We start from the raw sequence: 17,978 nt of genomic DNA, 5'->3' as shown, positions 1-17,978 counted from the left end.
CACAAAACACAGCCCTTATTTGAAGTGTTTCTAAAAATTCCCCATGGGAAACATTTATGGTGGAATAACGATTGGAACCATTTCCCTGTTTGACCGCTAGGTTTTATGGGTATTATGACACCTCCACTGTGGGGCTATATGCATGTGCAGCCAAACACCAGAGAGAGAGAAATGCACAGAGGCAAATACACAGAGAGAGAAACACACATGCCTGCATGCCTGTCTGCCCACCTGCACACACACACACACACACACATACGCACACACACACACACACACACACACACACACACACACACACACACACACACACTAGCAGAAGTGTTTTTCAAAAAGGCACTGCAACATGTTCAATATCACAGTCATTTAAATCTCATCATTTGTGTATTGTTAGACACATTATGCGATGTGGTCCCAGATAATTGTGGTTGTGCAAGTGCTTTCAAATGGAAGGAGACACTAACATGTGGTCCCCTTGACAGTGCATGCATCCAGCAATGCCCTGGGGCTCAGTATAATGTTGAAAATACATATTGTGGAGAGCCAGGTTATACCTTAGAATAGGGACGATATACAAGCTAACAGCATATATCAGACCAGCCTCAATAGCCTGGTATTACACTGAGTGTACAAAGCATTCTTTCCATGACATAGACTAACCAGGTGAATCCATGTGAAGGCTATGATCCCTTCCTGATGTCACTTGTTATATCCACTTCAATCAGTGTAGATGAAAGGGGAGGAGAAAGGTTAAAGAAGGATTTTTAAGCTTTGGGACAATTGAGTATGTGTGCCATTCAGAGGCAAGACGGAAGATTGGTAGTATGTACCAGGCACACCGGTTTGTGTCAAGAACTGTAATGCTAATGGGGTTTTCACTCTTATCAGTTTCCCGTGCATATCAAGAATGGTACACCATCCAAAGGACATCCAGCCAACTTGACACAACTTTGGGAATCATTGGATTCGACATGGGCCAGCATCCCTGTGGAACACTTTCGACACCTTGAAGAGTCCATGCTCCGGCAAATTGAGGCTTTTCTGAGGGCAAAAGGGGGAGGGGGGTGCAACTCAATATTAGGAAGTTGTTCTTAATGTTCTGTAGACTCAGTGTATATTCATTGGCTATACATTATATGAATGGCTAATAACTCATTTATGAAACATTAACATGACTTTAGAACTTATAATTACTAGAAAAGGTCATATTACTGTATCAGGGGACTATGTGATAAAGATTATGTAGGTCTAATGGTAGCCTGGCGGGTAGGAGTTTAGGGCCAGTAACCAAAAGGTTGCTGGATCAAATCCCTGAGCTGACAATGTAAAAATATTTTGTTCTCCCCCTGAGCAAGGCAGTTAACCCACTGTTCCAGGGGCGCCCATGGATGTTGATTAAGGCAGCCCTCTGCACCTCTCTGATTCACAGGAATTGCATTAAATGAGGTTGACACATTTCAGTTGAATGCATTATATTGTGTAAATGTCTAGGTATCCTCCTTTCCCTAATAAAAAATGTGAATGTAGCTAATTTCCTATAGAACGTATTGCTAAAGTTATCATACGTCAGACTATAAGTATCCTGGGATACACAGTACCAGTCAAAAGTTTGGACACACCTAATCATTCATTCGTTATTTTTAATATTTTCTACATTGTAGAATAAAAGTGAAGCCATCAACTATGAAATAACACATATGGAATTATGTAGTAACCAAAAAAAGTGTTACATCAAAATATATTTTATATTTGAGATTCTTCAAAGATTCTTCAAAGTAGCCAACTTTTGCCTTGATGACAGCTTTGCACACTTTGGCATTCTCTCAACCAGCTTCACCTGGAATGCTTTTCCATCAGTCTTGTGGGAGTTCCCACATATGCACTTGTTGTCTGCTTTTCCTTCACTCTGCAGTCCAACTCATCCCAATCCATCTCAACTGGGTTGAGGTCAGGTGATTGTGGATGCCAGGTCATCTGATGGAGCACTCCATCACTCTCCTTCTTGATCAAATAGCCCTTACACAGCCTGTAGGTGTGTTGGGTTATTGTCCTGTTGAAAAACAAATCATAGTCCCACTAAGCGCAAACCAGATGGGATGGCGTATCGATGCAGAATGCTGTGTTAGCCATGCTGGTTAAGTGTGCCTTGAATTCTAAATAAATCACAGACAGTTTCACCAGCAAAGCAGCCCCACAACATCACACCTCCTACTCCACGCTTCACGGTGGGAACCACACATGCCGAGATCATCTGTTCACCCACATCACGTCTCACAAAGACACGGCGGTAGGAACCAAAAATCTCAAATTTGGACTCATCAGACCAAAGGACAGATTTCCATCGGGCTAATGTCCATTGCTCGTGTTTCTTGTCCCAAGCAAGTGTCTTCTTCTTATTGGTGTACTTTAGCAGTGGTTTCTTTGCAGCAATTCAACCATTTGGTTACCAAGTGGTGCAGCGGTCTAAGGCGCTGCATCTCAGTGCAAGAGGTGCCACTGCAGTCCCTGGTTTGAAACCAGGCTAAATCACATCCAGCTGTGATTGGGAGTCCCAAAAGGGCAGCGCACTGTTGGCCAGGGTAGGCCGTCATTGTAAATAAGAATTTGTTCTTAACTGATTTGCCTAGTTAAATAAAGATTAAATAATAATTTTAAAAAGAAGGCCTGATTCACGCAGTCTCCTCTGAACAGTTGATGTTGAGATGTGTCTGTTACTTGAACTCTGTGAAGCATTTATTTGGGCTGCAATCTGAGTTGCAGTTAACTAATGAACTTATCCTCTGCAGCACAGGTAACTCTGTGGCAGTCCTCATGAGAGGCGGTTTTTGCGGCTGCACTTAAAGAAACTTCTGAAAAGTTCCGGAATGACTGACCTTCATGGTATAAAGTAATGATGGACTGTCATTTCTCTTTGCTTATTTGAGCTGTACTTTTACCAAATAGGGCTATTTTCTGTACCCCCCCCCCCCCTTGTCACAACACAACTGATTCCACAAATTAACTCTTAACAAGGCATTCCTGTTAATTGAAACACATTCCAGGTGACTACCTCATGAAGTTGGTTGAGAGAATAATAATAGTGTGCAAAGCTGTCTTCAAGGCAAAGGGTGGCTACTTTGAAGGATCTCAAATATAACATATATTTTGATTTTTTTAACACTTTTTTGGTTTCTAAATGGTTCCATATGTGTAATTTCATAGTTTTGATGTTTTGTCTATTATTCTGCAATGTAGAAAATAGTACAAATAAAGAGAAAACGTGAAATGAGTAGTTGTTTCCAAACTTTTGACTTGTACTGCATGGTCAATGTGAATTCATATTGTGAGAAGAAAATGCATCAGCAATCTCATGGCATGTTGAACCACAACATTATCAGAGATTTTACTTTCTGGAGAGTTAGTATGCAGGTTGACATCTATTTTCATGAATCTTGCCCTGGAGGCAGCTCTGCAGGGTAGTCCCTTGCTGGCACAGCCACAAAGTCATAAATCAAAAGTCAATCGTAGCCACACTGCAAACCCTAATCCCTAACCTTAAATGAAGATCAAAATGCTCATTTTTTTTTTCATGGAATTTATGACAGCGGAAATCGCTAAGTTCTGTCTCTAGGGCAAGATTCATGACAATAAACGTCAACCTACAGTGAGCATGGCATCAGGTTAGATTCATAGAAAGGCATGTGCCTTTGGAGATTGTGACATTTTTACAAATCGACTTTGAAATACTGAACTTTTATATTTTTGTGTGATTGTTGTGATTTCCATCCATCCATTAATTCACCGACTCACTAACTAATGTATTTATTTGTTCATTATTGTGTGGAGAATGCATATTGATTCTCCTTCCTTATGTTGAAATGTTAAGCATTTCTACAACTACACACTAGGCAGTGTGTTTAGCGAGGCAATTACAGTCTTGTGCTTTGCTCAAGAAGGCAAGATGCTCCTCCTGTGATATGAACTAACAACCAACAACCAATTACCAAAACCACCACGCCATGTTACACCAAATCATACCTGCTATTAAAAAGATTACACAACTACCCACAGATGGAAAATACTGCATTACTTCATTACAAGATGAAATTAATCTTTGTAGACCATACACACTCAGTACTACAACCAATTGTATTTACTGCAGTGGGCTAAATCAGGGTCGCAGAGTGTTTCTTGGTAGTCTTAAACAAATCTACTTTGAAACAAAAGTATACACCTCACACATATGGTTATGGGCTTCAAAAAAATATGTACCATATCAGATATAGAGTTGAAATGTATTAAATTTTGAGTTTGCAACACTTTATATACATCACAGAAGACTGAAATATAATTTATAATTATATAATTATATAATTATGTAAAAAAGTATAACATTCCACCTATGAGGCCACTAGAGAGAGATTTGGTCATTTGACTGCAGGAAAGGGCTACCAGACAGAATGAAAATGAACAGCTATTCAACATGCAAATGATGAAATTATGTTTATTAAACCATTTTAGCACTTTTTCATGTTCATTTATAAAACCGTACATAGTGAAATAATATTTTTTTTTAGAGTGCAATTACCCAGAGCTGACTCAGAGCAGTCCTCTCAGGAATGAAGTTAAATCTTAACATCCCTTTTGTATCTCAGCAATGCAGATATGGAACATGGCAATCCCACAAGACAACGTCAATCAATCAATCAAATTCTATTTAGCTAACCGACCCTTACAATACAAGTATAGCTGAGTGCTTGGAACAATCCAGGCCTAGTTCTTAACTAAGCTTTTTTTTTGCTTGTGCAAGGCCAACTGATATAACTTCACAACCAAGAACTTTCCAGAAGTTTTTTGAAATACGAATAGATTAAAAATATATATATATACATATATATATACTTTGAAGTGATAGTTTTCTCTATGGGACATTTTCGGCAGCTTTAATATCAGTGGGCGAATTGAGTGGTGTTATTTCCCTGATTTTGTATTAGTATGAGTGCAAGAGGTGATGTTCATATTAATGACACTCCTTAGTGAGCTGTCCATCTTGACCCACATTAAACTGTCACTCGGAGAGCAGATGGCACACACACACTCTCTGCCTAAGAGAGGTGGAGTGGCCATGGCAACAGACTCATAATGGCTACCCTGGTGTAGGGGAATCGCTGGCTCTAAGTTGTTGAGTACCACCTCAGTATATTTGATTGAATCACTCTATTCAGTGCACAACAGAACTGATATCAAGTTAAAAATCCTGAGATGTTACAGTTCCCCTTTCTAGTAATTGAGCTGTAAAATAGACCAGATTCCATACCATTATCAGGAAGATACTTTACACTCTTAGAAGTAAAGGTGCCTGGAAGAAACTTTTGGGTTCCAACACCGGCAGAACCATTCCAGTTCAAAAAGGGTCCTTGAGGAACCCCTCTGAAAATGGTCTTTAATGAACCCCTGTGTAAAGGTTCAACACGGAAGCATTTTGTGATGGGAGGAGTTAGATTTTGAACCTTTAAAAAAATATATTGTAGAGGTGCCAGTCTATCAGATTGGAGGTGTGGCTCTCAGATAGTTATTTTTGGCCACCCGTTAGTGTAAATGTAATTCCTGTTCATCATGTTAAGTTTGTAAACTGCAAATTTAATATTTCCTTGACTATTTATGCATATAATATTAACACTGCTGATTACATATAGTAACAAAGTGTTAACTATTCCAATTTTGGGATTTGCATAGGCTCTTGAGGAACTCATACACCTCTGTTAGCTTCATTGAAGCTACACAACTGTCAGTGTTTAACCCTGACGTGACGACAATACAACAGAACAGATAAACAGGAATGACAATTACTCTAACACGTGGCCAGAAAAGTATCTATCTTAAAGACATGCCCCTACTAAGCCACGCCTCCACTCCAGGGTTCCTCCAGGAACCCTTTGCTACATTGAACCATTAAATGTTCCTCCAAGAACCCCTCAACTAACTGAAGGTGCAAATATGAACCATTGACGAGCAATGGCTCCTTGAGGAGCTATATGGGTTCTTTGAGGATCTCCATGGTTCCTAAATTTACTACTAATTCTAAGAGTGTAGTGTGGTTAGGTCTACCACATTCCACTGTACAGATTTTAATTAATGACATAGATAACAGAATTATCCACATACACTTTCACATCAGATCAAAACAAACTGTATTTAAAGTGCATTTAAAATCACAACACACTTTACAGTAAAACAATAAAGTCAAGCATTTGCAATAATTCCCACAACAATGGCTCAGAATGAAAGCAAACACTGAATGAAAGGAGTTATTAGATTTTGAGAAAGAACTTCTTCCTGTATAGCAGGAAAGCGATGAGGACCCAGAGAGAGGTGGCCCACAGGCTCTGGAACAGCTTCTCCCAGTGGCTGTCCACAAATCGCATCTCCCAGCTGAAGGGGAAGTAGGACCCCAGGAGAGAGTGGCCCACGTACACAAAGATGGAATTCATCCCTGCAGACCACCACAGAGACAGGAAGTCAAGGTATCCAAAAACAAAGGCATGGTTATCAAAAGTGCTTGCATGAATCAGGGAGCCTTTCAGCAACTTATTCCCATTAGGAAAGTTGTCATTCATTCCCAGTGCGAAAAACAGGTTGAAATGACATCATCACAAACTGCTTGAAATTACATCATTATGGTGACATCATTTCAACCGGTTTTGACCAGTTTTGCCCGCTGGATTGTAACACATTGCCTTGTTCCTTGATGTCTTAGCAATGTACCCCTGTGCCATCTTCCTTGTGTACTTACCTGGGTAAATGAAGGGTTGGCCGCCCCACCAGCCCTTAATGTCCATGACGAAATACATGACTCCCAGCAGGAGGAAAGAGAAGCAGCCCATACAGGTGATATACGACAGAGACCTACAGTATTTGAACGCACAACACATATACACTTTATTGTATAAGCAATACAGCTGTAAAAGTTGCACCTGACTCTATCTACTGTATGCTGCATAGTGCACAAATAGATAGTCATTCTAATTCTTGGCTTCTCTTGAAATAAAATGCACTCTGTTATGTACGCACTGTTCTGTTTTTTTACACCTGTATGAGGAGTGCACTGCGTGTACACTTTTCCATGGGGAAGCTTGGCACTTGTGATTAAGAGTTTGGATGACCAGTACAAAGCGTAGCCATATAAATGCGGAATAGATTTGGCTGCTGATGCTAAGCTACAGTACAGTACAGTATGGTAGGCTAGTACGATGCATTAGCGTCAGTTGCTGGATCCTTGGCTCGCGACCCATGGAGCCATGCCGGCGAGTCACGTCCCCGTCTGTTCCAAAGTGCAAGAATGTTTTGATCTAATGTAAAACGGCCACCTCCCAGATCATTGCAGCAGCAGGCATCTTTTATCTCATCTGAAGGAGGGTCAAAAAAAAGACTAAGGCCGGGAGTTAATTTCTTTCAGACATTCCGGGTAGGGACTCATACTCAACAGCTCAAAAAACCTGAGCATGATGGACTGCCTATAAAACCAGGGCAGGTATAATGGCTAAGGACGAGCTTGGCTATAGAGAAGAAGCTCGTGTGGGAGAATCATGGGAGATTCTTGCTTACATATCATAGATGAAACGGTAGTCTGTCTGACATGACATTAAACTCATTCATATTCATATTACATGCAGGGTGAGCGTGGAAGAAACACGTCAGTTGCAACATATATGGCTGTAATCATACTACATTTCACGCAAAATCATTACCGTGATTGAAATGTTCATCAAATATTTGTGCATCCGATGGGAAAGTCTAGACATTGAATTCACCTACTTTTTATACTCTGTGGGAATACAGTGAGCGCTGTGTGAGTTGTGTGTAAATTTCATGCTAATATTGTCCCCTGAACTCCATATTGTCCCTCTACACTTTTTAGAAAGGGAGGGGCTATCTAGAACCATAAAGGGTTCATCAGTTCTCCTTGTAGGAAAACCCTTTGTGTTTCCAGGTAGAACCTTTTACAGAGAGCTGGCCAGGGGACAGTTTTCCTGCCAAGATGGGGGGTAGGGAGGGAGTATAAAACAGCCTGTTTTCTTCCTGGCTGTAAAGAAGAGTGATCTTGTCGGAGGATGTATCGCCCGGCTTGCCTCACACTCTCTGACAGCCGGGGTGATTAGTTACAGCCGTATCTGTCGTTAGAGGTAAGTAAACGCGTGTTTGAGCAGGCCTTGATTTGTGCCTGCTGGAAACTCATCCTTTCTTTTGTGAGGAAAAGTGACTGGATTTAGAGGGTCAGGATTCACTTACCAAAGGTTTTTATTGACAGGTATAAATCCTTCGTCTCGCGTGCACTTAGAAAGGATGGCTGCTGAGTTTCCCTGAGGGTGGAAATGAAACAGATTTCAAATCGATGCAGGCGATAAAGCCAGCAGTATTGGGTCTGCTAAAACATGGGCCAACAGAGTCAAGCGAGTCAGTCAGATTAACAGGTTATCTGAGCCTCAGATCAACAAGGTTCCTCACGAAAGAACTGCAAACCAACCGCTTCAAATCCACCTCTACCATAGCTGGATCTCTCCCAGCTCGTACTGGGTTTCAGGGTAAAGCATTTGTAGCCTAGAAGAATAATGATTCTGTCTACCAATTCTTATAAACAAATATGCATATCAAATATCAATAAACACCTTTATTGCATCATATATATATATTTACCTATCTTAATAATTAAGCTTTATTTCCAGTTTTTTGTTGTGTTTGTGCATTCCTTTAAGAAACCCTGTAGATCCGAACCTAAACATGCTTGTTAGGTGGATATCCATCATTTGTATAGATGACAGAATCGATGGGGTGGAAATAGCCTGGCTGTGGCTAGATTGAGTCTCCAGGCTATGCAGGCAGGCAGAATGTGGGCTGGTATGTGGGGCAATCGCTCAATTTCAATCTCTCACTCCCCAGCCCTGATCGTTGAGCTTGAATTAACTCTGGCTGCTATTTATTGGAATGAGGAAGCACGACCGCCCCGGAATATCAAGGCACCCTCAGTCAGACAGAGAATTCATGCCACAACAACACTATTGAAACATCTCATATGTCCCTCCTAGCGGTGAACTGTCTGTCTGTAACTCAATCTGTGTATCAGAAAGAATAAGCAAAATACTCGCTCAAAAAAGAAAAACACAGGAGTTTATTTCACTTTAAGGTTAAAACGTAATGTTTCGCCCGCCAACTGTGTTATCTGTGTATAATACTGTCCCTGGTCTGCCTGAAGTGAATTCTGTGTAGAAAACTGCCTCTGGTCTTTGAGTATCTGTTGTTGGCTGGCTGTATCAATTAGCTCCTTACCAGGAAGGGCTTTACTACCAATGTCAAGAGCATATTTCTGATACAAGAAGCTGCTGAAGTACAGCTTTACCTCTCCTAGAAGGTCACATCTTATCAGACAAGTAAATAATAAGAGCTGGTCAATCAGTCTGACTCTTTTCACCATCCATGTGGGGAAAGACACGTAACACTGTTCCATGTGACTGTAAGTCAAATGGGCTAGAATTCCAATAAAAAGTGAATCATCAACCCAAAACCAAAATGCAATGACTTTTTATTTAATTTTACATTTTTAATTGAATATCCAAAACGTATAATATACTTGCAGTGAAACCGCTCAACAACTACACCATACCAGTCACCCAACAACTACACCATACCAGTCACCCAACAACTACACCATACCAGTCACCCAACAACTACACCATACCAGTCACCCAACAACTACAGTCACCACCCAACAACTACACCATACCAGTCACCCAACAACTACACCATACCAGTCACCCAACAACTACACCATACCAGTCACCCAACAACTACACCATACCAGTCACCCAACAACTAGTCACCCAACAACTACACCATACCAGTCACCCAACAACTACACCATACCAGTCACCCAACAACTACACCATACCAGTCACCCAACAACTACACCATACCAGTCACCCAACAACTACACCATACCAGTCACCCAACAACTACACCATACCAGTCACCCAACAACTACACCATACCAGTCACCCAACAACTACACCATACCAGTCACCCAACAACTACACCATACCAGTCACCCAACAACTACACCACACCAGTCACCCAACAACTACACCATACCAGTCACCCAACAACTACACCATACCAGTCACCCAACAACTACACCATACCAGTCACCCAACAACTACACCATACCAGTCACCCAACAACTACACCATACCAGTCACCCAACAACTACACCACACCAGTCACCCAACAACTACACCATACCAGTCACCCAACAACTACACCATACCAGTCACCCAACAACTACACCCACCAGTCACCCAACAACTACACCATACCAGTCACCCAACAACTACACCATACCAGTCACCCAACAACTACACCATACCAGTCACCCAACAACTACACCATACCAGTCACCCAACAACTACACCATACCAGTCACCCAACAACTACACCATACCAGTCACCCAACAACTACACCATACCAGTCACCCAACAACTACACCACCAGTCACCCAACAACTACACCATACCAGTCACCCAACAACTACACCATACCAGTCACCCAACAACTACATCACACCAGTCACCCAACAGACTTCCATTCAACAACTACACCATACCAGTCACCCAACAACTACATCACACCAGTCACCCAACAGACTTCCATTCAACAACTACACCATACCAGTCACCCAACAACTACACCATACCAGTCACCCAACAGACTTCCATTCAACAACTACACCATACCAGTCACCCAACAACTACACCATACCAGTCACCCAACAACTACACCATACCAGTCACCCAACAACTACACCATACCAGTCACCCAACAACTACACCATACCAGTCACCCAACAACTACCCAGTCACCCAACAGACTTCCATTCAACAACTACACCATACCAGTCACCCAACAACTACACCATACCAGTCACCCAACAGACTTCCATTCAACAACTACACCATACCAGTCACCCAACAACTACACCATACCAGTCACCCAACAACTACACCATACCAGTCACCCAACAACTACACCATACCAGTCACCCAACAACTACACCATACCAGTCACCCAACAACTACACCATACCAGTCACCCAACAACTACATCACACCAGTCACCCAACAGACTTCCATTCAACAACTACACCATACCAGTCACCCAACAACTACATCACACCAGTCACCCAACAGACTTCCATTCAACAACTACACCATACCAGTCACCCAACAACTACACCATACCAGTCACCCAACAGACTTCCATTCAACAACTACACCATACCAGTCACCCAACAACTACACCATACCAGTCACCCAACAACTACACCATACCAGTCACCCAACAACTACACCATACCAGTCACCCAACAACTACACCATACCAGTCACCCAACAACTACATCACACCAGTCACCCAACAGACTTCCATTCAACAACTACACCATACCAGTCACCCAACAACTACACCATACCAGTCACCCAACAGACTTCCATTCAACAACTACACCATACCAGTCACCCAACAACTACAGTCACCCAACAACTACCAGTCACCCAACAACTACACCATACCAGTCACCCAACAACTACACCCCAACAACTACCAGTCACCCAACAACTACACCCAGTACCAACAACTACACCATACCAGTCACCCAACAACTACACCATACCAGTCACCCAACAACTACATCACACCAGTCACCCAACAACTACACCATACCAGTCACCCAACAACTACACCATACCAGTCACCCAACAACTACATCACACCAGTCACCCAACAGACTTCCATTCAACAACTACACCATACCAGTCACCCAACAGACTTCCATTCAGAGTGACACACAGAAGCATCCAGGGTCAATGCCCTGCTGAAGGGCACATTGACAGATCTCCCACCAGGCCAAAAAACATGAACCCGAACCCTCCAAGATCCCCCCCACAGTTCCCCAATAGCTGTCACTCAACCATTCAAGACCCCTCCCACAGCCCCCCCCCACCCCAAGAATAAAAATAAAAAATACTATTAATTCCATTCTCCACCCCCAAGAACTCCCCAATGCACCAACAACCAAGAGAATGAACTAAAGAGAAAAAAGACAGAAGAAAACAGCAAACAACAATGCAAAAACCATTATTCTATCTCCCGCACAGGAAGTCCACTCCAACTAGTCTCCAATTCCACATCCCAACCCTCAGCTTCCCTCAGCCCATCCCACCTATCTCTGCTGGCCACCCTCTTCGGATTTCTATGCAACAAATATCTTTCAACTATGCTGTGATGTTTAACGTGCTATTTCAATTTATCTAATCTAATAGAATCCACAGATTGCAAGTTGAAGATAAATACTTTTACTAAGAGTATTAGTATATTAGTAATTGACTGACCTGATCTCTCCAGATCTCCTAACAGTACTATTTCTTGGGTCAATTTTAGATCAATGCTATGCATTTTCAGCCATTCCTGAACCTGAGACCAGAAACAGGCTACCTGAGGGCAATACCAAAATAAATGGTCTGTTGATTCTGTTTACTCACAGCAAGATCTGCAGAGCTTCGATGATTCTATGCCCCAAATATTCAAAATGTTGTTGGTGGCAAGAATTCGATATAATAATTTTAGCTGAAAAGCACGAAGTCTTGAATCTTGCGTTGTTTTATATATCAACTAATACACCCTGTACCATGGAATCAGGACAAAAAAATAAATAAATCTCTTCCCAACTATTTTGCAATCGGTATGGCACAGTTGTCAACATCCTGGTCCTCAAATGAAACTGGTATACTTTCCTATTTTTATTTTTATCCGCCAGTGTTGATCCTTTATATTGGGCAGACAGACCAGTTCCCTACCTCCTCCAGCAGCCACTTGCCTCCTCCATTTTTGGGGGTAATGCCGTAATCAATTGGTTGTACTCTTGGATTGAGCAGACCTTTCCGTACAATTCTGATAACTCTACCATTCCAATTTACAATATAATTTAAGAACAAATACCCTTTTCAAACATCAGCCATAATATTTGTTGTAATATTTGTTCTATATTTTCAGGAGGGTGAAATTTAAATTGTAGCCAGCTCTGCAATGCCTGTTTGAAAAAGAGAGATACTTTTCAATTCATCGAAAATGAAACATGGCAATCTGCACAAAGGCAAAAAGGTCATTTTTAAACAATGGATGGGCTTTTCTTAGTAATCTACTTGAGAACCATTTACGGTTCAAGTACAACTTTTGAATAAGTGAAGCTTTTAGAGAGAGGTTTAGTGCTTTTATATTTAATAATCTCAACCCACCCAATTCATATTCATTATATAGATATGCACGCTTTATTTTGTCTGGTTTAGCGTCCCAGATAAAGCGAAATAGTTTTTCTATTGAAATTAATTGTGGAGAGCTTGTTTATATATTTTGTGATATGAATACCAAGTATGTCTACTTCACCATCAGCCCATTTTATAGGTAAACTGCAGGGTAATGTAAAAGTAGTATTTTTTAAAAGATCCAATACGTAATATTGTACACCCATAATTAGGTTTTAGTCCACAGAGTACAGAAATGTTATCTAGATCTTCAATGAGACGTTGCAGTGATCTAGCTTGTGGACTTAATATAAAACTTGAGTCATCGGCATACATGGACACCTTTTGATTTCTAATCCTATAATGTTGTTATTGGATCTGATTTTAATAGCTAGCATTTCAATGGCCATAATGAATAGATATGGTGACAGCAGACACCCTTGTTTAACTCCTCTTGACAATTCAAAACTCTCAGAGCCGTTATTTACTATTTTGCACCTGGGGTTGCTATACATTATTTTTTTTTACCCATTTTACAAGAGAATCACCGAAATTGAAAAAATCCAGGCATTTATAAATCAAATACAGTATTACTTCATCAAATGCCTTTTCAAAATCTGCTATAAATACCAGGCCTGGCTTTTTAGATGTTTCATGATGTTCTATTATTTCTAGTAGTTGTTGTATATTATCCATGTAAAAAAAACCTGTCTGATCAGGATGAACAATACCTCCTAAAAACCTTTTTAATTCTGAGTGCTATGCATTTTGGTAGTATTTTTGCATCACAACATTGAAGTGTAAGGGGCCTCCAGTTTTTGAGATAGACTGGGTCTTTATATTTACCATCTGGGTCTTATTTTAATAATAGAGAAATCAGACCTTCCTGCTGAGTACCTAACAGACTACCATTTCTATAGGAGTAGTTAAAACAATCTAACAATGGAGCTTTTAGTATTTCAAAAAAGGCTTGATATACCTCTACTGGTATGCCATCAAGCCCTGGGCTTTTTCCAGACTGAAAAGATTTAATAGCCTCAAAAAAGGTCTTCCTCTTTAATTTGGCCTTCGCACTGATCTTTCTGTACGTTTGTTAATTTTCAATTTTTTAAATATTATTTCGAAATAATTCCTTACTTTGTTTGTAGCATGTTTGCGTCTCAGAGATACCCAGAGAAAAAGGTCAGAAAAGACACCTCTACTGAACAAGCCCTCAGCTTCTTTGACATGAGAAAACAGATCGATGCTGTGCTTCCAACTGCCATTGGCAGTGTCTTATTTGAATCACTATTTCTGCAAACATTTTTTGAAGACAACATATTATATATCTGCCTATTCTATAGGACACCTCCAACATAACGATAACATACAGTACAGAGTATTGTAATATTGTTATGGCTGCTAGTGCTAACTGGTAAATTGTACGACAGAAATATCAAAATAGAGCAAACATTGGCCGGTAATGTTTTTACACGAAGGTGGCTTACTTTATCACCCTGCGCCTCTGGGAGGTACAACATGGATCTAATTTATTTTGGCTCCCCAAGCTACTCGCCCTATAATAACAGTCAATAAGATTCAACCCAAGAAACATAATGGACAGATTTGTCATAGGAGTTGAAGATAACATTTAAATGCCTCTGATGGGGCCTCTGATGATGTTGAACTGCTTCACAGAACACACAAATACATTCCCCTTTTTATAGGGTGGTGCATCTGAGTCCCATTATACAATCTGCTTTAAAAAGGCATGATTGTACCTGAAATTGGGGTCTGTTTTGTTCTCAATAATTATCGAAATAATTGCTTCATATTAACATAATCTACGAAATCAAATATAATTATCTACATCAAAGGATAATTCATTTATGATATAATGGAAAATCCAACCTATGCTAATTTGAATACTTATAATAAGACTTAATAAAACTCTAAAACCAGGCAAATAGCCTCCTCCATTTTACAGTGTTTATAGCGGCCTCAAGATATTCCCATCCGGAGTCTGTTTGGTTCCTTGTTTTTCCTTGCCCTGTTGAGACTTCAAAGGGTTTCTGATCCAGCTAAAACCTCTCCATCACCACCCCTGGTCACCGGGTCCTGGAACTCAAGATCCCTTCCCTTCCACCATAACATGGAACCTCTAACTACAGCCAAGGCCATGTAACTCTGCCAGCTCTGCATCATGCATTGTCCCCCCCCCCCCATTCTTGACATAATTAACATAGTCCATATGATTAGGCTAAACGGAAAATCACTACATGGGATCTCGTTTGAGTGGAGGGTCAAACAGATGAAAAGAGTGGTCGACATTTCACATAACACTTACCGTTTCCCCCACGGGATAAAGTCCCCCCCTCAAATGAAATAGTGGCCAGCTTGTATCCCTTTCTTATTTTGAGACCACCCACACACAACACTATCCCACCAAAACAGTAACATTACCCGTCAATGTATGTAAGAATCACAATGGTTTCATAATGACTAATCTTTACATCAATATCACCGGTGTACTTCACTTCTGGTCCTGGAGGACCGAAGCGTAGAGGCGTTTGTTCCAGCTCAGCACTCAAACAATGGATCCAGCTTATTTTGGTTTTTGATGACTGGTAGATTTTTCTAATCAGATGTTAGCTGACAATATTATGGTTAGACTGGGACAAAAGTTGTTGAGTACCAGTAGTGAGGAATACTGGTTTATACTGTCGCATAAAACCAGGATCTGCTAATGTAAATTGAATCTCAGGGTAGGGTACAACCATACACTTCAACAGAGCGTAGTAAACAGAGAGGAGAACATGAGCTCTTTGCCATGATGTCGGTGCTTAATGTAACTAATATCCAGGATTCGTAAATTCTGAATTCACACTTGAGAGACACACAAGCAATGAGAGACACACAAGCAATGAGAGACAGAGACTATCCCCTGGGACAGAAGATACTTGTGTCTGCCCAGAAACAGACATGGTTGTGTTGTTTTAACATACACAGAGATCTCATACCTACTACAGACAGACTGCTAATGAGCTGTTACGACTAACTAGTGACTAAAAAGTGAAACGCCAAATGACTTACATTTCTTTATAGTGCCACATCGTCATGTGGCTTCCCTTATAAACTAACATATAACCACCAATAGACTGCAAGGGAGAGGCATTTGTTTTAGTCTTGTTTGGTCTTTGGTATTTTTATTTGAAAGGAAATTATTACATATATCGTGGCCTGTGGTGTTGACTTATCCCAAAGTAATGCAGAAAGAGACTAAGACATGCCAGTAATATTTCTAAACAGATGTGGGAGTCTTTACAGTACATACCAGGAGGATGGCCCATACTAGGAATCGGGAGAGGACGCTGATATCCTTTTTCCTGTAAAAAATGAGAATTTTTCCCGCCTGTGGAAATAAAGGACACTGATAAGCAGGCTAGGAATACAGGTAATTTAATCATTACTGATACTTTGAGGGAGAAAATCCTTTAAACAGGTTAGATGTAGTCGGTTAACTAAATTGGCCCATAAAGTGGATGTGGTTGTTGTGTGCCTCTGGTATGGCGGTCATATTTCTCATATCCCTTTGGTGCCAGATGTGGCATGTAAGTCACTGGCGCTCTCTGATTAATTTGGTGATGATGAATATGTCTCAGCTGAGGACATTAGCATGGGCAAACACAGGCGAGGGGAGTGGACACCTGGCGTGTCGTCTAAGACTCGCTGACTGAAGGGCTCAGCGCTAACCGCCCACAGGGAATTGCGCTATGCGGCTGCTTTCGCATGGCAACTTCCCACTGCGAAAACGGTTTAACACGACGTTGTCGCCATCAAAGTGCAAGAGTTGTTTCAAAGGCTCCCACCCTAAAGACCCCCAAACTCCGTCCTCACCTTCGGACGACATTCTGTGTCAATAACGGAGAGCAGCTGTGCAGACATGAGGCGGGAAAATGTCCCTGAGACAACCTCCATTTTAGTAGACTACTGATTCAACCTTAGTGTTATGATGCAGGGACAAATCTTTTTTTTTTTAAAGACAAATGAAAAAAGGAATGAAATATCCATACATGACCTTTGTTATTCAAGTTTTGAAATATTGTGAAAACACATGCGTAAGAGGGCCTTAAACCTTTGGCCTTTTTTAAAAGTTACGACTGAGGTACATATCTGGTAAAAACGGTACAAAAATATTGGGTCAAAAACTTGAGGACTGCTTACTTGCATCCCCATGAATCCCATTACAATGGAGTTGATAGTACCCAGAACCCCCTCTGGGTCAAAGGGCTGGGTAGTACGATACATTGCCTGAAAAACACAACATGAGAAGAACTAACAAGCCATTTCCCATGGAGCAGGTTAATGTAAAACATTTTTTGTATTTGTTTTGTAACAATGTGCTTGCCATTAGATTCCCTACGTTAAGTTGATCTTCTTATCATTTGCTGACCTAAAAAGTGTTCAAATCTGAAATATTATATAAAAAATAGAAGAGAGAAAACTGTAATACTCCTTACCTTGCATGTTGGCCAATGGTAGATGTTATCTCCCAATAACCACTTGTCAATGTACCCAGCTGCTCCCCCAGTACAGTTGGGATAAAGGCCATTATCCCCAATCCCACCTGCCCCTAAATAACCTCTTTTGGAAACAAAATCCTAGATCAGACT

At 40.9% G+C, this 17,978-nt stretch overlaps 1 protein-coding gene across 4 annotated transcripts in view; it reads right to left on the bottom strand.

Annotated features, from left to right (window-relative positions):
* Positions 1-4,467: 4,467 nt before the first annotated feature.
* si:dkey-192p21.6 (uncharacterized protein LOC565246 homolog) overlaps positions 4,468-17,978 on the bottom strand; it is a 45,702-nt gene continuing 32,191 nt past the window's right edge. For all 4 annotated transcript variants that reach the window (XM_029669853.1, XM_029669855.1, XM_029669856.1 and 1 more), the window contains 6 exons: positions 17,826-17,949; positions 17,530-17,616; positions 16,640-16,717; positions 8,269-8,339; positions 6,773-6,885; positions 4,468-6,472 (listed from right to left, as the gene is read on the bottom strand). In XM_029669853.1, coding sequence (XP_029525713.1) covers positions 6,291-6,472; positions 6,773-6,885; positions 8,269-8,339; positions 16,640-16,717; positions 17,530-17,616; positions 17,826-17,949 — 655 coding nt within the window. In that variant the 3' untranslated portion in view covers positions 4,468-6,290. The remainder of the gene's footprint in view (positions 6,473-6,772; positions 6,886-8,268; positions 8,340-16,639; positions 16,718-17,529; positions 17,617-17,825; positions 17,950-17,978) is intronic.

Source organism: Oncorhynchus nerka, linkage group LG10 (genome assembly GCF_034236695.1).
Source record: "Oncorhynchus nerka isolate Pitt River linkage group LG10, Oner_Uvic_2.0, whole genome shotgun sequence".
Lineage (NCBI taxonomy): Eukaryota > Metazoa > Chordata > Actinopteri > Salmoniformes > Salmonidae > Oncorhynchus > Oncorhynchus nerka.
Note: the sequence above shows the minus strand (reverse complement) of the source record. Positions and strands in the feature narration are given on the sequence as shown.